The sequence below is a fragment of the Haliaeetus albicilla genome, chromosome 26 (genome assembly GCF_947461875.1).
Source record: "Haliaeetus albicilla chromosome 26, bHalAlb1.1, whole genome shotgun sequence".
Lineage (NCBI taxonomy): Eukaryota > Metazoa > Chordata > Aves > Accipitriformes > Accipitridae > Haliaeetus > Haliaeetus albicilla.
This window is the reverse complement of record NC_091508.1, coordinates 8,034,724-8,059,211: the sequence shown is the minus strand read 5'-3', so window position 1 is coordinate 8,059,211 and position 24,488 is coordinate 8,034,724. Positions and strand designations below refer to the sequence as shown.

The 24,488-nt window shown below is 60.5% G+C and overlaps 2 protein-coding genes across 12 annotated transcripts in view; both read left to right on the top strand.

The window, feature by feature from the left end:
* Positions 1 to 1,915, top strand: part of CACNA1S (calcium voltage-gated channel subunit alpha1 S) — a 56,364-nt gene extending 54,449 nt beyond the window's left edge. For 6 of the 7 annotated variants that reach the window (XM_069771249.1, XM_069771246.1, XM_069771247.1 and 3 more), the window contains 3 exons: positions 392 to 501; positions 1,069 to 1,185; positions 1,424 to 1,915. In XM_069771249.1, coding sequence (XP_069627350.1) covers positions 392 to 501; positions 1,069 to 1,185; positions 1,424 to 1,684 — 488 coding nt within the window. In that variant the 3' untranslated portion in view covers positions 1,685 to 1,915. Of the gene's footprint in view, positions 1 to 391; positions 516 to 660; positions 983 to 1,068; positions 1,186 to 1,423 lie in introns of those variants that run through there. The other variant, XM_069771248.1, reaches the window with a different exon arrangement.
* A 3,870-nt stretch (positions 1,916 to 5,785) lies between these two features.
* The window catches only part of KIF21B (kinesin family member 21B), a 43,115-nt gene continuing 24,412 nt past the window's right edge, over positions 5,786 to 24,488 (top strand). For all 5 annotated transcript variants that reach the window (XM_069771255.1, XM_069771252.1, XM_069771254.1 and 2 more), the window contains exons 1-3: positions 5,786 to 6,118; positions 21,103 to 21,325; positions 21,682 to 21,864. In XM_069771255.1, coding sequence (XP_069627356.1) covers positions 6,081 to 6,118; positions 21,103 to 21,325; positions 21,682 to 21,864 — 444 coding nt within the window. In that variant the 5' untranslated portion in view covers positions 5,786 to 6,080. The remainder of the gene's footprint in view (positions 6,119 to 21,102; positions 21,326 to 21,681; positions 21,865 to 24,488) is intronic.

Sequence of the window (24,488 nt, the reverse complement as noted above, 5' to 3'; positions counted from 1 at the left end):
AGGAGGAGACACAGACCCCAACAACTTGGGGTTAGCTGAGAGCCCTGAGCACAGCAGGACCTGTTTGGGCAGCTCCAAGAGACCCTCCTCCCACCTTCCCACCCTCTGGGGTGATGGAGCATGGAGCCAGTGCCTCGGGCTGGGGGAGGACTGGCCACCTCCGGGCAGCAGGGCCACAAGAGCATGTTCGTTTCCATAACCAGGGACTTCTCCTTCCCAGCCATGAGTGAGGAGCCAGCACAGGGCAGTGGGCAGGTGCTGGGACTTCAGTTGGTCCTGAACTCCTAAGCCCTTTGGTTTCCCCAGTCTAGTTAACCCGTTCCCAGCTTTGGGTGGCAGTGGTGTCCTTGCTCTTGTGCCCATCTGATGTCCCCACCTTTCCCTCTCCCAGAACGCAACCACCCCTTACCTATGGAGAGGCTGCAACGGAGGCCAAGCAGGAGGCAAGGGTCCACCTCTGGGGGTCATACATCATCAGCGCTGCACCTTCTCCCCCAGGAGGTAAAGACAGCAATGTATGTCCAGAGGCAGTGATGTGGGGGACATGGATGAACCTCCCTCACTCCTGGGAAAGGCTGTTGCAGCCATGCTGGGGAGGAGCCGGTCTCTAGGGCTCCCCACCATGAAGCCAGCTTTCCTGAAGCTTTCCTTTCTGATCAGCTCAGGGAAGGAGCCAGGCCCCCATCCCACTGCTGCTGGAGGCACGTGGTGCTCATTGAAGCTGAGACAGCTCGAAGCAGCATCTCTCTGGCTCCCTGGCTGCCTCCAGAGCCAGGGCAGAAAAAAAGGGTGTATCAGTTTGCTCCCACACTCCCCTGGCTGCCCTTGGCTGGCCACGGTGCCTGCAAGTGCCAGGGCAGGAGGTAAGGGCTGGTTCCCAGCTCTCTCTGCCCACATGGCCCTGCTGGTCCCATTGTGAGTGGTGCCCTGGACCCGGGAGTTCCAGCAGGATGGGACTGTGTGTCCAGTCTGGGGATAGTACCTGCAGCCCCCACATTAATGTGGGAGAAATCTTCCATGGGCATTGCCCAAGCCCAGGCTGCAGCTTTTTTTGCTCCTCTTGCGCAGCTGCCCAGAGAGGATGGCACTGTGACAGGAACGGCGTGCAGTTCAGGATACCAGCAGGGTGAAAGCGATGACCCAAGCACATCGTCCACCCCAGCCATCACCTTCCTCATTCAGGAGGTAAGGCAAGGGCAGAGGGAAAGGCAGGGCTTCCAGGGAGTGAAAGGGGCTGGCAGGGGTGCCATGCTCATGCTAAGTAGGGAGGTTGGAGGGCAAAGCTTAGCTAAGAGGGTGAGCAGCAGGTATGTGCCAGCACAGAGGGCAGCAGGGAAAAGGAGGCAAGGGTGGGCTGCCTGCAGCAAGGGACACTTCTACAGACTGAGCACACATTGGGCTGTGACCCCATCCTCTGCTGCAGGCTCTGATCTCCGGGGGCCTTTCAGCTCTGGCCCATGACCCATCCTTCGTAGCAGTGACCAGGGATGAGATGGTGGCCAGCAGCCAGCTGGAGATGGATGAAGTGGAGAAAGCAGCTGTGGAGCTGCTAAAGGGAAGAGAAACGCTGCAGGGTACAAAAACTGGCTCTGCCCCCCAGGACACCTTGGCCACATCACCAGCCAGCTCCCCAGGGCTCAGCGCAGCCCCCTCCCAAAAGACCATCGCTGCCACTCACCTGTGAGCTGCCTGCCGATGCAGCCCAGCAGGCACGGTCCCTTCAGGAGCTTGCAGGGGGTTACTGGAGCAGTGCCACACTGCTCCCCCTCTCTGCCTGGGGTCCTGGTGGGCTCTGTCCAGCTGCAGGAGGATTTTTGGGCCAGGTCTCCAGGATGCTGGTGCAGGACAGGACAATGCTGTGGCAGCAGGGTTTTGCAAGAGCTGGACCAGTCATTAAAGTGTTCCTGCTGTGTGACTCCATGGATCCCCCTGTCCCCTCCTTCCTCTGCTACCCTGCCTGCACAGCCTGTGCCAGTGGCTGCTTGCTGCCAAGCCCAGCCTGTGGAGGGGGCTGCAAATGCGAGACCACATTTAACCAAAGCTGGCAGTGATTCATGTGGCAGCTTCCAGTCCCCATGCTGAGGGAGGTCTGTCTCTGGTCCCAAGTGCTCATGCCTCAACCAGCTCTGGGAGTCTCCTGGTATCCCAGCAGCTGGACCCAGCGCCCTGATGGCTCTGCTGGAGCCTATCCCTCCTGCTTGCAGCCAAGCCTGTCCTGTGGGGAAGAGGACAAGTGGCTTGGGCAGATTTACCTTGGGCTTGGGCAGCAGGCAGGCACAGGCTTTGTGCCATAGCAAGGCCTGGGGGCTTCTTGGCTCACTCTCCCAGCTAGGTAAGAAACGGGATGGGGCAGAGGCGTGAGACCATGTCCAGGTTGGTGCAGGAGCCCTGGGTCTAGCCAAGAGAAGAGTTGGCCACTGCAGTGCAATTTCTGTCACTTCAGGTATCTCCAAACAACTGCTCTCAGGCGTGGGCACCCACTGCTTAGCCCAGCCTGTGGGAGGGTCTCATCTAGCCCACAGACATCTCCACTGCTCTGAGGGGGACAGGCCAGAGATGGCACAGCCAGGAGAGTGCAGGTAGCACAGTGCTTGCTGCATGCCTGTGCCAGCGCTGCCCAGTGCTGTCTGCACACTGTTCACTGCTGCCTGGTATCAAGTAGCAGCTGAGGTTACTCCTCTCTGGGAATGGGTCTGCCAAGGGGTTTCACTTTACAGACCTCTGTGCCCCAGGCGGGGTGTGGGTGCCAAGCACTGGGGCAGCCCCATCTCCCCAGGTCATCTCTTTGCTGGGATCTTGTTCCAGAGGGCCCCCAGCCCAGTCAAACTGGGCAACGGAGGGCTCTTCCTTGCCTAATATATATTAAAATGCAGCAAACTGATGGGTCCCAGGGGAGTTGCTGAATCAATACTGCTTGCCTGCTCTCCAGCAGGGCATTTATTTGTTAACTTAATAAAAGGGAAATGGCTGTTGCTGAGCTCCAGCTGCAGCCTGAGCATGTCTTGTACAGGGGACGTGGCGGTGTAGACAGCTTCCCCCCAAGGGGATGCAGGCAATGAGCAGGGATGGTGTAGGGGCAGCTGCTGCATCCCTTTCTCTTGCTTTACTGCCCTGGGGCAGGACGTACACCCCCTTACACACATGCACGTATTCACAAATGCATCTACCTGCTCCTGAAGAAGGGGCACAGGGTAGTTGCCAATGAGGTTCTGGGATCTGCTGTGCCAGGGGGGTGTCAAGTATGTGGTTCATTAGTTACAAGGTGAATGATGATAGTTTCCTGGTCCCTTTAGTGAGGTGCCAGACTGAATGTGCCACTTTCCAAGGCAGGTAGGTGCTCACCAGGGACTCCAAACATGAAGGTTAACACTATGGTGGGGACATACTGTGGTGATGGGGCAGTGCCTCTGCACCCTCTCCTGAGGTCTGAGGCTGCACAGGAGCTGATTTGCCCCAAACTAGCATCTGGGGGGTCTTTCTTGTGTTGATTTCTAGCTGAATTGGGGGACAGATCTGGCTTGTGCATTGCTGGCACAAGGGTGGGAGTAGGAAGATAGGGCCGGCAACACCACAGCACGGTCACTGTCCCTCTCTGCTTGGAGCTTCGGTGGGCAAGGGTCCAGCCACAGAAAAAAACGGCAGCTCAGGGTGGGAAGTCCCCCTGACTCGGGTGTCCTTGCAAACATGGCACCCAGGGACAAAGGAAGAGAAATGCCAGCTCTTCACATCCTTGCAGGACAGCAGACAGGCCATATCCTGCTCATCCCCATGATGCTGTACCAGCATGAGGTGACCTGAAACTTGCCTATCCCAGCAGATGACAAGCCAGGTCCCCCAGGGTACAGAGCCTCATGTGCATGTCATGTGGCCCTGGTACCTTGGGAGCCTCAGGAGGAGCACGAGCAGTTGGGGTGAAGGGATGGTGCTGTTGAGATGAAGGCATCCAGACCCCAGAGCAGAGGGCAGATGCCGTGCTCTGTGCTGGGCATAGCTCTGTCTTCATTACCAGTCAGTCACCACTGCTGGCATGTCTTGGCTGTCCCAGAGCAGATGGGCAACTCTCCCAGGACACAGCCTGGGCTCCTCAAAGTAAACCTCAGCGTGCCTCAGTTTCCCCTCACAATCCATTGCTGTTCACGCTGACATCAACACCAACCTGCAGAGCTGGGGTTCCCCTGTAGGTCCCACACCTGCTTCAGGCTGGGAGATGCTTTTTCCTGCTGAGCCAGAGGCTCCCTGTGTCCTTGGGCAGCACAGGCTCTGCCTGCACAGGGCAGCATGTCCATCTGGCATCAGCCCCAGCAGTGTGAAGGCAACTGATGGGGAAGCCAGGAGAGGAGTCCTTCAGCTCCTCGGTGCCTGCCTGTCACCAGTCCTGCTCCCTGATGGGCCCTGGACATGTCCCACTTGTTAGCCTCCCAACAGCAGCTGGTAGGATGAAGCCAGTCGCCCTGTGGGCACCGTCCTCTGCTGTATGGCTGCCCAGCTTGCTGCTTGGCCCCCACAGCCACACAGTACGGACTGGGAGTGCTGGAGAGCTGTGTTGGCACCTGGGCACTGTCCTGTCATGTCCATGCCATCAGCCTCACACCCTGTCCTCTTGGGATGGGCTCTTGCCACGGCCCTGGGCAACCCACAGGGTCACTGGCAACCCACAGGGTCACCAGCCCCCCAGTCCCAGTGGCTCTGGCAGGAGGACCCAGCTGACCACTGCCCTGCACTGGCTCCTGCTGCTCAATGGTGTCATCCCCTGACACTGCAGAGCTCCAGGGTGGGACCAGGTGAAGCCATGGAGGTGTTTGGGTGATGCCAACCATGTGAGAAGGAAAGTCCTGGAGGTGATTTTCACCTCCATCCTCCTCCAAGCACTGCCACTCAGAGGGGCAGGGACCTGCAGGGTCCCAGTCTCTGTCCCCTGTCCCAAACCAAGTCACTGCACCCCAGAGCAGGCTGGAAATATCATTTATTGGCACTGTGGGGCTGGAGGGTTTGGTCTGGGGACCACACAGGGGTTAACACCTTTGCAGGGACTTGTTTCCCTCCTCTGTGCCAGGCATAACATGGCCTCCTCAGTGGTGGGTGGCAAGGGACAGTATTTGGAGTGACTGCTGTGCTCAGCACCCGTGCCTCCGCCTGTGTGCACACCCAGCAGCATCTGCACCCTCACCTACACAGAGTGGTCTCCTGCAGGCTGTACAGCCCGGTACCCCCGGGTACAGCCGCGCGCAGGCGGGAGCGGGGCCGCTGGCCCGGCAGGGGGCAGCAGGGACCGACGGGAGAGGGTCGGGGGGGGAAGAGAGTGTATGAGAGAGAGAGGGTGTGTGTGTGAGAGAGTGTGTGCAGGGGGCTGTATGGGGTGCGCACACCACAGTTCTGTGCCTGTGTCTCTGTGTGTGTATGTATATGTGTGAGCGAGAGCGTGTCTGTGTGAGAGTGTGTGTGTATGTAGGGGGTCTGCAGGGCATGCACACAACAGCGCTGTGTGTGTCTGTCGCTGTGTGTGTGTCTGCGTGTCTGTGTGTCTGTGTATGTGTGTGCGCGTGTAAGAGTGTCTCTGTGTGTGTCTGTGTATGTGTCTGTGTGTATGCATGTGTGTAAGAGTGTCTCAGTGTGTGTGCGTGTGTCTGTGTGTGCATGTGTGTGAGTGTGTGTGTGTCTGTGTTTCTGTATGTGTGTCTGTGAGTGTCTGAGTGGGTGTATGAGTGCGTGTGTATCTCTGTGTGTCTGTGTGTGCGAATGTCTTTGTGTGTTTGTGTGAGTGTGTGTGTGTGTGTCTCTGTGTATTTATGTGTCTGTGTGTGTGAGAATGTCTCTGTGTGTCTGCGTGTGTGTGTCGGGGACGCGCGGGGCGCGCACCCGGCCGCTCTCTGTCTCGGTGGTTGCGGGTTCGCGCCCGCCCCTTTCCCGCGGTTCCGCCTGCCGGCACTGCGACTGCGGGGGCGTGTCTCCACCGCCCCGCCCCGCCCCGCCCGGCACCTGGGGCCGCCCGTCTCCGCCCCCTCCCGCCCCGCCCCCCGCCGCCTCCCGCCGCCCGCGGATGCTCTCGGCAGCGGCGGCCGCGGTGCCCGGGCGGCGGGGGCATGGCGGCCCCGGACAGCTGTGTCAAGGTGGCCGTAAGGTAAGTGCTGGGGGGCGGGGGGCGCAGGGAGCTCGGTGCACCCGGGGGCCTGATGCCCACCGGCGGGCTGGGGGCCGCAGCTGCGTGTGCGCGGCGGCGTGGGGGGGAAGCTTGCGGGTGCCCGGCTCGGTGCTGCCCATCCCCGGGGCAGAGAGTCCCCCCCGAATCAGGTTTTGCCCCCAGCCCCGCCGCCTCCGCTGGTATCCTCCCCACTCCGCATCGTTTCGGGGCTGCGCCCCCCCCGCCCCAGCGGCTTCCCCGCTGCCCAGCCCTGCGATGCCCACCTCCCCTCCCCTGCGGCCGGGGGGGTGGGGGGGTGGGGTGTCGCGGGGTCGAGACTGGGAACCCCCGGCCCCTTCACCTGGAGGGCTGGCTGTCGCCCAGCCTTTGCCGCTCGGCAGCTCCTGGCTACGCCGCGGGTGGGTTCGACCCCCCGGTGGTGTCAGGCAAGATGCCGGGGTGTGGGGAGGGGTCCCTGCCTGCTCCCCCCCCCCCCGCTAGGTGGTAGGGAACGTATGCAGCATCTCGGTGTCCTTTGTGCTGACTCCGGGCTGGGAACAATGCGCCTTCCAGAGCGTGCACCTCAATAAAGGAGCTGCCGGCGGCATCTAATTCCTGCGGGGGCTCGGGGGGGGCCTGCGGGAGCTCGAGGGGCGCTGGGCTGGGCGGCAGCCGGCGGGCAGACCCGGCATCGTCCACGGAGCCCCGCGGGGGTGGGCGAAAACGGGGGGGCTCTTTGTTAGCGCCGTGCCAGCCCGGGTGTATTCTGTGCACAGCCGCTGGGGTCCCGCAGACCGGCCTCGGTTCGCTTCTCTCTGCCCCGAGAGGAAGAAGGAGCCCCCAGAGGAAGGGGGGGTACGACCCCCGCCGAAGCTGGCGGGAGAAGCAGGGCGGGACCCTGCCCGGCTGTCGCGGCCGGAGCTGCCGTCCCGCGGGGCAGCGGCGTGGGGAAGGGACCGGGCGTGCGGGTTCCCCCCGCTCGCCCCGTGCCTGCGCCGGGTCAGCCCGCCTCTGCCGGAAAGGCGTGAGCCCAGCCCGGCCCGGCCCTCGGCGCCCCGAGCTCCCGGGCAGGGTGTCGGCGTGGAGCTGAGCGAGAGGAGGATCGGGTCCCCGTGGGGACACGGCTCGGCAGGCCCAGCCCCACACGGTTCTACCGACCTTGCCGTCTGGCTGCGCCTGCCTTGTCTCCCACCGTGGGGCTGCAGGGTCACCCTGGGGAGGGCAGGGCATGCCGTCTTCCCCTGCCCGCACCCCTGAGGGCACGAGGCAGGTTGGGGTGCTGATGGCAGTCTGGAGGGGGGCTGCGTTAGTCCTCAGAGGAGGATTCGTGGAGGGCACTGCCCTGGCTGGTCCCTGCTTGCCTGGGCAGAGCGAGAGCACAAAAGATGCTGGGTGCAGCATCGGTGATGGAGGGAGAGACGATGGGTGTGGGGCTGTGCGCGCTGCTGCGTGTGTGCCCATCTGTGTGCGTGTGCGCCCATCTGTGTGCGTGTGCGTGCGTGTGTACACCAGGACACCTCCCAGTGTTGCCTGCCAGTCCAGTCTTCCTGTCTTGGAAGCAGGCGGTGGCGATTTTCTGCCTTGCTCCATTCAAGAGGCTGAGAATCGGGGCCAGGCTGTGGTTTTAAAGGATGGGGGAGCTGCAGGGGAGGTGCCGGCATTCCCCTCGTGCGGGTGCTGCTGGGGTGCCTGAGCAGGGGCAGGGCTGGGCTATGCCAAAGCAGGGGTGGCCGTGCTAGGACACTGACCTGGGAACCGAGTGATGCCGGTGGCTGTGGGTGGAGATTTCCTGCTGGCCAGACTCTTCCCGTCCTCCATCCTGCATTTCTCTCGAGATGAAGCCTTTTAACAAAGGCCCAGCTCAAGGCTGGGGTCCCTTTTACCCAGGAGATGGAGTAGATGCTGCTGGGGCTGGCAGCCGTGGAGTCATTTCTGTGGGGCTCTTCCTACCTAATCCCTTTGGCCCCTGCCAGCGATGGGGTCGAGGACTGTCCAGTGCACAGGGAGGGGATCACAACCGGGAGGTGACTTGAATATGCAGCATTGCAGTGGGGCTGGGATGTCTATGGTGAGGATCCGGGGAGGGGGGCGAGGTCCAACTCTCTCCCACCCCCTCCTTGAGGGAGCGAGCCAGCATCTCACTTGGTGCAGCCAGTGGGAGCCGGGCAGCTGGGGCGATGCAGTGGCAAAGGTGAGCCGGCAGGACAAAGGAGGAGGGCTGGGAGCAAGGAGGCTGCGAGACAAAGCAGGCAGGTCACAGCGCCTTGTGGGAAGGTGGCTCCTGAGCCTGGGCTGAGTGCGCAAGGGCCGAGCTGCTCCCCCTGTGGACCACCTGGCTTTTCTGCCAAAGCAGCCCTGGGGGACTGGTGATGGGACCCCTCCTGCCCTGGGCTGGGAGCAGAGTGAGGTTTTCCTTTGTGAGTGCTCGTGACACCCCGCCAGTGGAGCAGCCAGGCTGCAGGAGTCTCCAAGACCCCCCACCCTCCAAGCAAACCTGCCCCAAAATCCCACCTCCCTTGGCCATCAGAGCATGGATGAGGTTGAATGCCTCTAGGGTACAGCAGGACACGGATCAAAGCTCCCCTTTTGTCCCTTTATAATAACATGAATGTGCCAGCTGTGTCATTTCTTCCTGGTCTCTGTGTCTGTGCTGCAGGTGGGAGCAAGGTGGGACCTGGGGAAGGGCTGGGGACACTGGGAAGTGATGGGGGCTTTGGAGGAAGGTGCCATGTGCTGTTGGGGTTGAATGGTGGGGTGATGGGGATGGTCCAGCTGTTGTCAAGAGGTGCTGCAGCCACCGGGACCCATCTCTGGGGCCTCACAGAGCCCTCGGGGTGGGAGGAGTGGGGACAGAGGAGCAGGGGTGGTGGGGCTGTGCTGTCCTTGGGGGAACTCCTGGTTCTTGCTGTTTCTTCTGGCCTGGTGAGAGGAGGCAGGAGGGATGCTGTGGTGTTTCACTGTCAACTTCACAGGTTCCCATCTTCCCCTCGGGAGACCCCCAGCTGCCCTGTTGGCACTTGGGGTCCAACAGACCTGGGTGCTGAGACACTGATTGGGGCACAGAGGCATTATTTAGGCTTCCTGCATGCCAGGAGTGAAATGGCCGGTACCTGCTGTAGCACTCCTGTCAGCAGAGGGAAATGCAGGCCCAGCAGCTGCTCCTGGCCCAGGGGCTGATTTGTACCTGCGCCTTGTACCTGCAACTCAGACCTGCACTGTCTGCAAGGGCAGGGCTGGATTCTGCCCCAACTCCCGCGTTCCTTGCAGGCAGGGTCTGCCTTTACTTGCCCATTTGCGTTAAGCCTGGCATGTCGCTTCCTGGGTGCGTCTGAGCTTGCCGGCTCCGGCGGATGCTGCTGGGGAGGAAGCAATAGGGCTGAGCCGCCGGCAGCGGTCGGGTTGCGCGCCCCTATCGCCAGTGTAACGGTCTCGGCCTGGGAGCTGCTGCCTGCCACGATGGTGCTGAGTGGGGTGGCCTGGGGAGCCCTCGCTCCTTGCTGCTCAGGTGGGGGGGATCCTCAGAGGCTGGGGAAGGCAACAACTGCCATTTCCTTCTGTAGGTGACCTTCAAGTGGATGGCTGCAACGCAGCCAGCTCGGCAGCTCCCTGCTTGTGCCCTCCATCTGGGAGCGCAGCCATTGATTTGAGGCTCGTGCCTCCCCTTGAGCCTCAGCAGCATCCCTCCCTGCAGGACCCAAGTTCTCAGGTGCTATCGGCTCTTACAGCCGCAGTGAGCCAGGGGTGCAGCAGGGGAAGCGGGACTTGCCATGCTGGCTGCAGGGGGTGGAGCCCAGCCCCATTGTGCAGGGGTGGTTTGCTGTGTCAGGAAGGGCTGATGGTGCGCATTGACCCAGAGGTCATTAAACTCCTTGGCCGGGGCAGGGGGAGGTCTGAGAAGCCGGGCTCGCTGTAGAAATCCTCCCTGAGGGCACTTTCAAACTGCCCAGCTCATCAGAGAGAAAGTGGCACCCCCTGTGCCAGAGCTGCCAGTGGCACCCAAGTGCGCCTGGCCAGCTGTGGAGACTCAGGAAACGGCGCTTGTGAAATTGGGGAAGGAAGTTGTGTCAGATTTCAAGTTTATTTAAACCCTGCAACCTCCAGTGCTCTGCTGCTCTCATAAACACTCCTGCCGCAATGCTCTGCGCTCCACGTGGGCAGCCCAGTGCTGGCTGTCTCCTGCCCTGGGGAGCTGCTCCCACCTCCTCCTTGGGAAGAAGGACAGGATGTACCGCTCAGGATTGGGCAGACTCATGTGCCCATTGCCATGTGCCCTGGAGGGCCCCGGCTCAGGGGGAGCATGCTGGCAAAGGCCAGGTGCCAGGATCAGCTGGGCTCTCAGCCTTGCCAGGGTCCTGGCATCTTTGCTGCCATGTGGCTGGGGCTCCTCTGCCTGCTGGGATGGTTTCTGTGGACCCGAAGCCTCCAGGACCAGCTGGGGTCAGTCCCTGAGGAGGCAGAGTTATTGTAGCCCACCCAAACCAGCTCCTTCCAGGGCAGTTTTGGGTCCAGATGGAGCGGTGGTGTGAGCCCAGCTCATGCCACGCCGGCATGCGTGCTGCCCAAGGGCTCCAGCATGGAGAGGGGTGGAACGGCCTGGTACCCACTGCCCACCATCACCACAGTGCTGCTGCAGCTCTGAGCCCCTTTGGTGTGGCCCAGGGGGGACACTGAGGAGTGGCTAATGGGGCACTGTCTCCTGCCAGGTCTGGCTGGGGCTGTGCCAGTTTTACTCAGGTGTCACAGGGCCATTGAGGGGAGAGATGAGGCAAACCCACGCCACTGCATGGGATGTGCCCGGCTCCTGTTGATGCGGGGGACAGCCTGTCCTGGTCAGGGGGGCAGCCCAGCCCTGGGGTGCCCCATCTCCCATCTGCAGGGGCTGGGAGGCTCCCTGGCAAGCAGCCCTGATCCCAGGAAGGAAATATCTCAGGAGGCTGCTATAGCCTGGGGGTGCTGGGCAGGCAGAGCACCGGTGTGGGCACCCCAGCCACTTTCCCCATCCTTTGCCTGCACCAAGGGCAGCTCAGCCCTAGCAGTGGTGACACCCCATGTCCCATGGCTGTTTTGCTGCTGTGCTGAACGCATCCAGGCGAGCTGCTGCTCTTTGGTTTCGCTTTCGTGCTCCCCAGCCCCGGTGCGAGGCAGGGGTGTGTGTGTTCTCGGTGCTCAGAGAGCAGCATTAAATTGGCCTTCTTGGTCTGGAGAGAGATGTTGGGGGCTGTGGTAGGTGGGGGGCCGCACGGGGTCTCAGAGGGAAGTGCTGAGCCCAAGTGTGTGGGCGCGAGGGGTTTTTCTGTGTCTGGCTTCAATCAGGTGTGCACTCGCTGGCTTTTACAGCGGAAATGTTAGAAAGGGGATGGAAACGGGTGCAGGTGCGAGGGGGGAGCAGGGCTGCACCCTGCGGTCCCATGCAGGCACGCCATCTCCTGCGGCATCGCTCGGAGCAAAACAGCTTTAAGAGGCTTTTGGTGCCTGCACCCATCACCCATCAGCAAGGGATTTAAATATGTAATGCTATGAAGTCTCAGGAACTTGGGAGGCTGGGGCTGTCTCTAAGCCAGAGGACAGAGACAGCTGCAGCTTTCCTGCACCAGCAGTGAAATTGGGGGCAGGAGAAAACTGCAGGAGATGAAGCCCTAAACAAAGCTGTCGGGAACATAGCTCCTGGCCCCCAGAGAGGGAAGGCGATATCTCTGCTGAGCCTGGTGCTGAGGAGCCAGCCCTGGCCGAGTGGCTGTCATGCTGCTCCTGCTGGGAGGAGGAGCTAGCCCCGGTGGTCCCACGGGGCTGTTTCCTGCCGGCGGCTGTCAAAACAGTCCCTGTCGTTGGTTAAACAGCTGGCAGGTTTGTGATGTGGTGGATTGTGAGGGCAGCTGCTGCCAGGCTCTGCTGCAGGAGATCAGCATGCCGCAGGGTGACTCTGGTCAGATGCTGATGGGTTTCTGCTTTAGCTTGGTGGGAAGGAAGGTGACCGGCCTCCTGCCACCTATTCTCCTCCAGGCAGACCGGGAGCTGGTCCAGTGCTGCCCTGTCATGTCCCCGTGTCCCCCTGCACTGGCTCTGCACTGCTGTGAGGCTGGGGTGGCTGGCAGCCTCATCCCACTTGGCATCTGCCCCTCTGCCCTGCTTCACGTGGACACAGTTGTTGTCCCCATTTCCAACAGAGGGTTTGGGGCTGAATCCGAGGTCCCAGGGATCCCAGTGAAATCCCTTCCCCTCCTCTGCAGCTCCCTGGGGCCAGGACATGGGGGGGGAGGGTGTTGTCAAAGCTTGCTGTAGCTGAGCCTGGCCCAAAGGTCCCCTGTCCCATGGTCTCCCCACCCCACATAACCTCACGGGGCTGTGAACACCTCCCTGCCCACCTGCCCATGCACCGGCTGGTGCCCCTGTAGTGTCCAGGGGGGTGGCTCAGCAGCCCCCCTCCAAGCTCTGGGTCTGTTCTCCCAGCGTCACCAGTCCAACGTCTGGGCCAGCACCAAGGACAAAGCTCTGGAGACTGGCACAGGGGTGGCCCAAGGACCATTTCTGCACCAGTCTGGCCCTCCCCAGGGCCGAAAGATTTAACAAAGGTCCTTCTGCCCCCCTGCCCCTGGGCTTTGCTGCAGTTAGGGCCCCACAGGCTCGCAGTCCCCTCCCCAGAGAGCGGTGCAGCCTGACCTTTAGCACCAGGCACAAAACTGCCTCCAACTTTTCCCGGGCTATTCCTTCCTCCTGCGCCACAGCCTGGGGCACATCTGAGTGCTGGAGCCCAAGGACCCAGGTATGAGTGCTCGGGGGAGAGGGATGGAGGTGCCAGGGGCAGAAAGGCAGTGGGGCAGGGTAAGATGTGCCAGGTCTGTTCGGCACACTCTTCCACAGAAGTCACAAGGATCCCGTGAGCTTCATGCGAGCTTCTGCACTGCTGGGTATAATAACCCAAATATCCCATTGGCAGAGCCCTGTGGGTGTGCTGGGGGCATGCTGCTTGGGTGGCAGGAGTGGAATGTCTCCATCCCTGCACTGGTCTGGGAGGAGATGCGCAATGCTGGCAAAGGAGGAAAGGCATTGTGTTGAGGGAGAAAGGCTGGAGCTGGGCTCCTGGTCCTTGCCTACCTCTCTGCCCTCCAAGCACTGAGCAAGGGCACTTCCTTGGCCCAGTGTTGCAGGGCTGGGAGGCACAACCTGGCCCCTGCCTGCAGTAGGAGGAGGGGGTCTCTTGGGCCACGCCGCTGTGGTCTCTGCTCATCTATTATTTGATGCTGCACCTGCCCAAGAAGGATGTTAGGGCAAAAGGTGCCTGTTCCCTTCCCAGCTGTGGGACCAGGTTTACTCGTGGGTGCTTTGTAGCATCCCCCATCCTGCTGGCCAAGGGCTTGGGATTTTTTTTGGGGGGGGGGGGCGTGGAAAAGCACCTCTTTCATGCTACCCACTCTCCTGTCTTGCAGGCAAGTTGTTCCAGATGTCCCTGTGGGCTCTGGGGTTGCAGCATCTTCTGCCAAGATCAGGTTGTTTTCCAGTGGCAATCAGAGCGTGCTGGAGGGCTGCAGGCATGCCTGCTTTCTGGGGGCAGGGAAAGCCTTATCTCCAGTATGAGTGCACCCGCATACTGGAGTACTGCGGTGAGACTGGGACATGGAGACCTCACAGGGGCACCTGAGAAAGGGAGAGACCCTGTGGGTGTGATTCACTGGCGTGGGAGGAAATGGGAGCCTCAGTACTGGGGTGCAGAATTGGGAGGGGGAGTGTGTCCATCTGTCTCCGTTGGACCCATGGCATTTCTGTGCCCCCACAGGGTCAGGCTGATGGCTCATTTGGCCCAGAATCTCCTGGCAAACTATGGTTTCCTATTGCTCTCCAGTAATTGCTGACGCTGCTGCTGAGCTAGTGGTTTCATGGCCATTCCCTCATGGTCAGAGGGGACCAGGGGCCCTGCTGGGGTGTGCGTTGAGTCGCGTGTGCTGCCACATGTGTGTTTTCTTGCGCTGCCTACCCCGCCTGGGGTTTTGGAGCCCTGCACCCCTTTGTGGATGACTGTCCTGGGTGTGTAATCTGCAAACATCCTCCTGGTGTTTCCTAGCTGCTTCTCTTGGGCAGGTCCAGCACAGAGCTGATGGCATTGCCAGTCGCTTATGGGGGTGGAGGAGATCCCAAACTCGGTCTGCTCCTGCTCCCCTCTAGGCTGGGTAAAGCATGATCCCGTGCTTCCCCTGGTCCCTGCTGTTCTCTGCCCACTGCCTTGGGCTGGGTGTCTCTAAGTGCTGGGTCCCCATGTAGGCAGCACATCCCTTGTCCCTGACCCGCGGTGGGTCTCAGTGCAGAGCAGATGGCACGACTCAGAGTTGTGTGCTCCTGCCAGAGCTAATAAGCAGCACATGGTGGCTGCCAAGGCCTGATTTAAAGGTTTTGCTAAGCCAGGGAAAGCCTGGAGCAGGAGTATTGGACAGGGCCGGTGGGGTCTGGGGTCCAAGACAGCTGGGTTTGCCCCGCCAGGGAGCAGGCTGGGCAGCCGGGAGCTGGGCACAGCCAGCACATCCATGCAGAGGATCTGTGCTGGGGTCCTTTCCTCAGGGTGATGGATGTGGGGTGGAGGCGTGTCCCTCCACTGAGCTATGTCCAGCACACCTCCATGCACACCCCAGCTCTGTGGGGACCTGCCTGTCCCCAGGCTGCCCAGCGCTGTGTGGCAGTGGGGACCCAGCAGCCAGGGAGCTCCATCTGGCCCCTGGTGCTTGTCCAGCCGTGCTGGCCATGGCACCCTCTGCTTTGGTAGTGTTTGGCTGGAGCACAGGCAGTGATCGTGGGGCGTGGGTGGCTCCACAGGCAGGCTGAGCCTGGTGCTTTCCTGTGTTGTCCTTGCCCCTGCTAGGAGGTGGCTTGCTATATCTCTTAATTGGAGCATTCGCTGACCAGACCTGGCAGTCCCCAGGGAGCCTCATTCAATTTTCTCTGATTGCTGAGCTGCTTCCCTGCTGTGGTAATTAAATGCTTAAGTTTGTCTTGATTTGGGTCCAAAGCAACCTGTGTGCAAACAGCCAGCCCTCTCCTGGGACCCCGTGCTCAAGGGGGGAATGGGGCCAGGGGTATCCCTTCCTGAGCAAGGGGGCAGACCGCCCCCCCGGGATGAAGCCACACTGAGTTGAGGCCTGGGGAGCCGCTGTTCGGTGGTGAGGGTGGGCAGCCCCACACTTGCTGTGCTAGCCTGGAGGTATGGGAAAACCTGGAGCACTTTGCTCCGATCTTACCCTGGTAATGCTGGCAGCACCCGCCTGCCTGGGGAGCTGCTTGGCCTGGTTGAGTGCTACGTACACTGCCACACTGAAACTCATGTGCCATCTTGCTTGTTGGGTTTGCAATGCCCGGGGTCTCCTAGACCCATAGGATGTCCTAGGGGAGGACAGGACGATGTTAGAGCTGCTCTCCTGCTGGCTGCCCTGTGCTGCTGGGTGGGATTGCAGGGCAGGAGCAAAACATGGGGGGAGCAGAGGGTGTAGCGAGGCTGGCAGATGGGCTATGTGTGAGTCTGGGCCATCTGGCAGATGCTCCTGCAGCTCTGATGCTGGGGAGGCTGGAGGGAGCGTGAGCAGGGCAAATGCAGGTGATGCAGGGAGCAGGGCGGGGGTAATGGGGGGAGTGGGGATGGGAGCCATGCGAACGCAGGTGATGTGGGGATGGGAGGGGGGCAAACACAGGCAATGTGGGCATGGGAGTGGGGTGAATGCAAGGTCATGTAGGGAGGGGAAATGGGACAAATGTGGGCGATGTGAGGAGCGGGGTGATGCAGGAATGGGAGCAGAGTGAACAGAGGTGATGCAGGGAGTGGGGATGGGAGAAGGATGAATACGGGCAATGTGGGGAGTGGAGCCAGGCACTGCCTGGGCTTGCCCAGCCTGCTTGTGTTGGCAGGCACATCCACTGCAGCTGGGCTGCATGGCTGGTCGGGGTCTGCCAGCTCCAACCTCTAACAGCCCACACTGGCAGAGGTGTCCACAGGCAGGCGGGAGGCAGTGCCCCAGCCCCTTACCTGGTGCCGGAGCTGCCAGCATTGCAGCGGGCAGCCTTGCCCCTCTGGAGGTGGGACAGGGTGGACAAGAGCAAGTGGCTCTGAGCCTCTAGGGCCTGGCACAGAGAGGGAAAATGCCATGGAGCTCTTCCACCTGCTGCTTCCTGGCTCTCTGGCTCAGCTCCCTGGGAAACCAGCCCTGCCTGGCTGGGCAGCCTCCTCAGCTCCAGCCTTGGGAGGGGAGAGGAATGGCTCCTTGCATAGGGTCTGCAGGCAGCCACCCTCCCTCCCAGAGTGGTCTTGGAGGGATGGGAGCTCCCTGCTGCAGTCGGGGCAGGCTCTGCCCATCTGCAGTTGCAAGGTTATAAAAGGCAGCAAAAGGCTGCTGCAGCTGGGGCATCACCGGCACCCCCAATCTGGAGCAGCTGCCCTGCAACACCCTGCCAGTGCTGAGAAATGTTGGTGAGTGGGTGTGTGCTTGGCCTCCCTGGGGAGCTGAGACAGCCCCCATTTGAGGTGGATGGTGCTGGGTTACAGGCCTGAGTGGGGGCTGGAATCCCCTCTGCCCCTATGTCCATCCTCTCCTGCCGGACTGTTCCGGGTGGGATGGCTGCCCTGCTGCAGGGGTGGCTGTGACTCAGCAGGGTGGTGCGGGCTGGGGGGAGCTTGGCGTGTGCCTGGCTGTGGGTGCAGGCAGTTTGGGGGGGGGGGGGGGGGGCATGTCATGGCTCTCACTGTGGGCAGAAGGCCTATGGGAGTGTGTTGCCACAGATTTGGCAAGGTGCTGTGGACCAAAGGATGCTCTGGAGCCCTTTGGGGTTGCCATAGTGATGGGCTGGGAGGCGGGAAACTGAGACAGTCGGGTGAGGGGGCAGGGGGACATGAGGACGTGAACCTGCAGTTCATGTGACCCAAATTGTGCCTTCCTGTGCAAGGAAACAGCCTCCCTTTGGTGCACAGTGGGAGCTGGGTGGTGTCTGCTGGTGGATGCAGCCCTGACATGGGGATACTGGCTGTGCCTAGTGTGGTGAACCCCATCCCCTCCACTTGTTGCAGGGCTTGAGATGCTGGGACAGGCAGGTCTCTTCCCAGAGGGGCTGCTCCTGCCGCGGTGGAGGGACCTCCGAGCCAACCCTACGAGGACTGCCTGTGAGAGCTGGCTGCCCCACAGTGCCCACCCAGTGCTTGGCTCCCAGCCTCACTTGGCTCCCCCTGCTCCAGCCAAACGCTGGCATAGGGCAGCGGCACTCAACAACTCAGTCTTTGTGCTTGCCGCTGAGCACACCCGTGTATGCGCTGAAGCTCCCTGTCCCTCCGGGTGTGGGACCCGCTCCCCCCTTTCTCCCAGATGCTCAGTCACCCTGGCAGCCCAGCCGTGGAGACCGTGCTTTCACAGCCTGCCAGCCTGGCATGGAAGGGAAGGAGAGCAATGGAGAGGCTCCCAGCCGAGGTCCTCTTTGTGTGTCTGTGTGGCTGCAGGCTCTCCCTGGCACACATGCTCCTTGTGCTGCTGGGTTTGGATGCTGAAGCTGGAGCAGGCAGGCTCCTGCTGCGCTATCCGTCATCGCCCCACTGAGAGCTGCCGGTTCGGGAAGGAGCAGTCTCCACCTCTGCCTGTGCCTCTGTCTCTGTCTGTGTGTCCATCTGCCTCCCAACCCCATGTGTCAGGTGCCCAGGGCTGGGAAGTGGCCAGGTTTGCTTGGCAGGAGCACTTGGCTGGGACCATGCAGCTCTGTCCTGGGTGCTTGGTCCCCTGTCACCACCCCTTCGCAGTGAGCTGAGTGTGGGAGGGCTGGAGGTGGCGGCTGGGCTCGTGGCGCCACTGTGGTCCTCCTGGCCCTCTCCACCCTGGATGTGTTGCCTGTGCTGAGGCTGGTTTATCAGCATGGGCGGGAGGGAGATGGGGCTGGTGCTGGTGCTGATCATCTTGCAGGCCCCAGGACAGCCTGTGTTCTCCTCCCCACGCCGGCTTCAAGCAGGAGAAGCAGTCCCCTGTGCCAGTGTGGGGATGGCTGCACACAGGCTGCCTGGTGGAGCTGGGGCTCTGGTCTGCTCCTCCCTGAGCTGGGGGGTTGGCGAGGCAGCACCCCACTGGTTAAGTCCTGGTTTATTTTGGCTGCTGCTTAGCAGATACGTTCCTAATTGCCACATAACCATAGGAGCCTGTGCCATGGGCTCTCAGGGGATCAGCTGGGCTCTCTGTGGGTGTCCCAGCCCTTTATGACAGGGCACCCCGGGGTGTTTGGCTCTTCAATGGGTCCTGGTGCTGGGCACCAAGCTGTCCTTCTGGCTGGTGGCCCATGACCAGGTGCAGAGCAAGTTGGCTGACTATGTCCACATGCAGGTAAGGGAGCAGCTCCATTGGCCCGCAGGTTGGGCCCTGACAGCATCACACCCAGTTCTTGTGGGCCCATGGACAGACAGGATGTGGCCAGCATCTTTTTTGGTAGAGGTAGGGACAAGGAGTGTCAGAACGCACTCAAATGGTGACTTTATGACCACCAATGTTGCTGATCTCTGTTGCAGAGCAAAGAAACTGAGGCAGAGCATGGCAAGCACTGCCAGCTCCCCCAGTGTCACCTGGCAGGGTTGAGGACAGGTCCAAGGAGAGAGCCCATGTTGGCTCTGCAGATGCTTATGTCATGTTTGGAGGAGGTATCGTGGTGCCCAGGCATGACTTGAGCTACACGTGAACACCTGCCTGGCCCGATCAGTGTCTCACGTTGCCCAGTGCCTGGCATGGTGATGTTCCTGCTGGGAGGGCAGGGATGGGACCCCCTGATGTGGGAGAGCTGGGACAGTCGGACTCTGGGGAGCAGGAGGAGCAGCTGCACTGGCCTAGAGAAACCCTCTGTAATGTCTCTTGGTGGCCACATAAATCTCCTGTGATGCTGGGTGGCATCTCTGCGCCATCCCATGCGGAGCTGTGGCTGCTGCTGCTTGTCGCTGCCCTCCTGCTCTGCTTGTCCCCTTGTAGTGGGTCTGTCGTATTCGCACACCAGCTGGCAGCAGCTCCCAAGGACATCCCCAGGTGATGCTTGGCCAATTGCCTGGAGAGCAGGACCTTCCTGGGGGGTTCTCGCATCCTCAGTCTCCTGGGGAGACAGAACAGGATGGGGGAGCACACTGAGGACTGGCACCTGGGTCCTCTCCAGCCCCTGCAAGTCCCCTGGCTGTGAGAGCCAGGGCAAGTGATGGGGTCCCTCGGGTGCTTGGAGCTGGCTGGGCAGTGAGGTTTGGGGAGTGGGAGTGGGGGAGACATCGGTGTTGGCATGTGGAGAGCTGGAACAGCCCAGCATGGCTAGACTCAAGGTGGGTCCCCAAATGCCCTATGGAAAATTCATGTGTGCACACCCCTCCAACGCTGCTGCTTATCTTCTCTTCCAAATCCACATGCACATCTTTAATCACCGGCGGGGGGGGCGGGGAGCAGAAAGAAATCTTTTGCTGAAAACCCTGTTCTCATTTTTCTTGAGAGGGAAAGAATTTTCCAAAAATACCATGGTTCCACTTTGTTCCTCTGCCTGTTCCCCGGGGACACTGTCGCTGTGCATGTCTGGGGTGGGGAGGGGAGGGGGTAGTGCCTCATGTTGGTCAAAAAGTAATTAAAGCTGGGGTTAATTTTCCTGGAGGGGGGTGGGACCCTGGGAAGGCAAAAGGGAGTGAGTCTAGGGCTGTGCACATCAGATGCTGCTTTCTATTGTGGCTGCTGAGCTAAATATACCCACGGACGTACATAGCTGTTCCCACATGTCTGCTGTGCAGGCTCCTGGTGGGATGAGTGGGGTGCTCGTGCTGCCTCCCACCCCACCAGGGACACCCTGTTCCCCCAAACACAGTGGGTTTTGGCCCTCCCAGGCTTTGCTTGCCACTGGCGAGGCTGGTGAGGAACCGTGGCTCATGAGGAGCTCCAGTCTGCAAAGTGTCTGCTGCCGTCGCTGTGCCGGCTTGCCAGCGATGTGGCTTCAGAGGAATTAATAGCTGTGTTTATGAGGCACCCAGGGAGGGGAGATGTGCAGTCATTAGCTCTAATGAGAGCTGTTTGCCATGGCACTTGGCTCTGCACTCCCTCTTTCTGCATGAGTCCCCTGGGACCAGCCAGCTTCCCACAGCCGGCACATCCACCAAAACTAGAGCTGCTGCAGCCCTAACACACACCAGTGCCTGCACTGATGCAGAGCTGTGCCGTGGGTCTGGCCGTTCTGTACCCAAATTTCTTGGGGAGGGGTTGAGTGTGGTGGGTGGGGATGCGGTGGGTTGGTCGTGCATGCTGCCAGAGCCAGGAGCCCAGCACAGCCTCGCCTGTCCTCTTCCCATCTGCTGAGTCCATGGCTGGGGACAGCCATTGGGCTGGGTGGTGGTTTGGTTTGGATGGTTGTTTTGGTGCTGGGACTGTCTCGTCGTGTTTTTGCATTTTGAATTTTAAGCCTTTGTAACTGCGCTTTGATCTTGCTGCCTCGCAAGCGAGTGCAGCTGGCTGCAGCACATCCCGGCTGCCCGCCCGTACCCTGGCAGTCCCCGTCAAGGCTGCTTTGATGTATTGATTGGTGTCTACGTGCAGCCCAGAGCTCGCTGCCTGGCCGGGGGCAGCGTGGCAAATGAGCCAGCACAGGCGTGGGGAGGCTGGCTGGCCCTGTATGGGCCGTATTCAGCTCTTGGTGCAAGGGCAGTTTTAAGTGCAGGCTGCACGTCATTACTGCGTCTGCCTGTGCCATGGTACCCAGCCCTGCCTGTCACCTCGGCTGTGGAGGTGGCTGGTGGCATCTTTGGGATGTACCAACCTCTTTTCTCAGCCACAAATGAATCAAGGTTGTTGCTGGGTGCAGGAGCTGAAGCATCCCTTGCACTGTTTGCTCCACACTGCAGGCAGAGGTGCTGCTGGACCCCTGCCCCCAGCAGGCATGGCTCCAGCATGGGCCGTGCTCACATCCTCAGGACCAGGCTCGTGTCCCTCGGGACAGTGGTGAGCCCCAAAGCTGCCCTCAGCCCTCTTCTCTTACTGCAGGATCCGTCCCCAATTGTCCAAAGAGAAAATAGAGGGATGTCACATCTGCACCTCGGTGACGCCTGGCGAGCCCCAAGTCCTGCTGGGGAAGGACAAGGCCTTCACCTATGACTTTGTCTTTGACCTGGACACATGGCAGGATCAGATCTACACAACGTGCGTGGGCAAGCTCATTGAAGGCTGCTTCGAGGGCTACAATGCCACCGTGCTGGCATACGGCCAGGTACATGCTCTGCGTCTCCTTGGGCTCTGGCATGGGTGTTGGGCTCTCCTGCAGTGCTGGAGATGCTGAGATGGCACGTGCAGAGGTTAGGGAAGGTGGAGGTGTATAAGGTCCTGGATGTTGAAGGGACAGAGAGTTGTCCCTGGCCTGGGTGAGAGCTGGGGCAGGGGGTGGCCTTGGGTGGGAGGAGAGGGAGGCAGGGCTGGGAACATGGGAGCTGGTGTGGTGGTAGGGATCAGAGGGGCTCAGCAGAGGCGTTTGGGGAGCCTGGGGTTGCAGGGGGATGTGTGGGGTGCAGCAGGCAGAGCTGAGCCTGGGAAGGCCCAGCCAGCTCCCCCCTTGCTGCCTCTTCACAGACTGGTGCAGGGAAGACGTACACCATGGGCACTGGCTTCGACATGAACATCTCTGAGGAAGAGCAGGGCATCATCCCGCGGGCCATCGGCCACCTCTTCAGCGGCATCGAGGAGCGCAAGCGGGTGGCACAGAGTCAGGGTGTGGCGGCACCCGAGTTCAAAGTCAGCGCCCAGTTCCTGGAGGTGGGTGACACTCTGGCCCTGCTCTGTCCTTTGCTCAGCTCTGTGTCCTGGGCTTCTTGAGTCCTCCATGTCCTGGCTGCTCCCTGGCTGAGCTGGACCCCGCAGCAGGGATGTGTGCCAGGGCAGAGGAGACTCAAAGCACCTGAATGTTGTTGACTTCACGATGGTCACAAACTGGGGTGGCACCTTCTTGCCTGCAGGGACACCCCCCCATGGGGAAGAGGCTTATGCTGTGGTCCCTGGAGATTCAGGGGACTCTGAGCTTGCTTACTCCTGTTTGAAGCTGAGGATAGTGGCATACCTGCTCCCCTGGGTCTGGACCAGCATTCCCAGTGAAACAAGGAGAGGAAAAAGTGCCATTCTTGTGGGGATTTGAGGAAGAGCTGTGGTTTTTCCCATGTCCTTTGCTGCATCTTTGACCTTGAGAATGCTTCACTGCATCCTCTCCCGCATCTGCTTTGGTCTCTCCATTTCAAAAGTCTCTTCTATTAACTGCTTCTTTCCCTGGAGAAGTTTGTCCCAGAAAGCCTGTGGACCTTGTGTGTCTGCAGTGGTTTCCCTGGAGCTGGTCCTGGGGTGAAAGTGCAAAGAAATTCAAGATGGGAACTGGTTTAAGGCCCTGGTGAGAAAACATAGGGTGGTGTTGAGCAAAGCTGAGCTCCTGAACAAACTTTATCTGGTTGGTGTCCCGATCTGGGGTACAGCCCAGAGACAGGCAGGCAGAGAGAGAGGCCCTGTGCTGTGATCTTGCCTCCACGTGGCTTTGGTGGCCATCACATCTGGGTTCTTCCACTGTTTGGGAAGCAGTGCCCAAAGTCACCTCCTAGCCTGGAGAGCTGACCTCCTTGCCAGAGAAATCCTTCCCAATCAGCTTTCCATCTGCAGAGCCCTTGTTAGCTCCCATGGTGCTGTTGTGTCTGGCCACATCCTTCCCTCCCCACAACTCGGCCTGTCTGAACTCTTGGCTGTCTTCCCATGCATCCTCGGCCTTGTGGGGCTCTGCTCTAGGGAACCTGTGGGCTGGGATGGAAATGGGGACAATTTCCTGCCTGTTCTGAAGTCCTTCTGGGGGCTGAACCTTGTCAGGCTTTCTCCCTGCTGGAGGGTTGCCTAACCCTGTTGGGGCTGGGGCATAGACCTGCCTTCCCTAGGCTATCAGATCGGATACTGGCCTTCAGCCCTATGTGTGTCCCCTCACCTTATGCGACACACTTTCCTTTCCGTCTCAGCCCCCTGTATCTGCCCTCTAGGAGATCCTCTGCTGTCCAGTTTAGTTTCCCTTGCCTCAGTTTTTCCCACTCAGTTTGGGGTGACTCAACACTGCCCCAAGGAGCTGGGTGACCTGTTAGCTGGGGTTGGGACGTGTGAAGGATGAACACTGGGGAGAGGATGTCCCAGGCCATCCTAAGAAGCATCTCTGCAGACCAAGAGGTCCAGCACAACCCCAGGGGGCACCTGGGGGTGACAGAGCAGTGGCCCTGCATGGGGTCATACCAGCTGCCACTGGGATTTCCTGTAGCCCTTCTCTCTCTTCACCACCTCTGACCCCTGGTGGTTTTGGCTCTCAAAATAGCCTCAGAGATGTTTGTCTGGTGACTGCGGTGGAGGATGGGAGCGAAGCTTCCTCTGCTGTGTTTCAAAGCTGCTCATGGTTGCTCTCCCCAGGCCAGCTATGCCCAGTGGGACACTGGCAGCCCCAGGGTGGGGGGAGCCATCTGCCAGCTTAAGGGATCTTGAAGGCTTTCCAAGGGCCTTGTTAGTGTGGGGATAGTAAAACCCCATTGCCTGATGGCCTGGTGACAAAGGCCATTGGAGCCTGTCAAGGGCTTTGCCTACTGGTCCACCATGCAGGCATGGGCATGAAACCCAGAGCTCTTGCACTGAGACCTGTCCTACAGCCACCCTTATCCAGGCAATCCGGGGAGGGTTTTGTGGCAATAATGGCTCTCCTGTGCCAGCATGGGCACGTGGCCACATCAGATGCTGGTTACCACCCTGCTGTCCCGGCATTGGTACAGGATTTGGCCCTGCTGATCCCCATCCTGTGACTCTCCTCCTGGGAGCAGGCTGTCAGAGCACAGTTTAAAACCTCGGGGAGCCTATTTGCACCCAGGGCGACCAGGGACAGATTAGCCTGATCTGCTCTGCTGGCCAGGAGCCTGCAGTCCTTGGGTGACCCTGCTTACTGCACTGGGACGTGGGTGTGAGAGGGTGATATGTGGCACTGAGTGGTGGTGGCAGGGGGACAGATGGGCAGGGATGTCCCACCACCCCAGGGTGAGAGAGGATGCTGCAGGGTCAAGATATGAATGGGAGCATCCTCTCTCAGCTCTGGGTCCTCAGGGTTTTCCGTGCTTGTCCAGCCCTCCCTGGTCCCCCTTGTCCCCTTTCAACCCGGCAGAGGTGACCTCAGGGAGCTATGGTGGGAGAGGGGCTCCATTGGCTCCCATGTGTGAGCAAGGAAGGCTGGGGGAATGCATAGTTCCTGGGTGCCTGCTCAGGCTCTGGGGACAGGGCTCTGAAAATGTCCTGGTTCCCACACAGCTGCTTGTGTGGGCCAGGGACAGGACAGGGTCAGGCAGCTGGAACCAACCCAGACTGCAGCTCAGAGCTTCGCGGAGCAG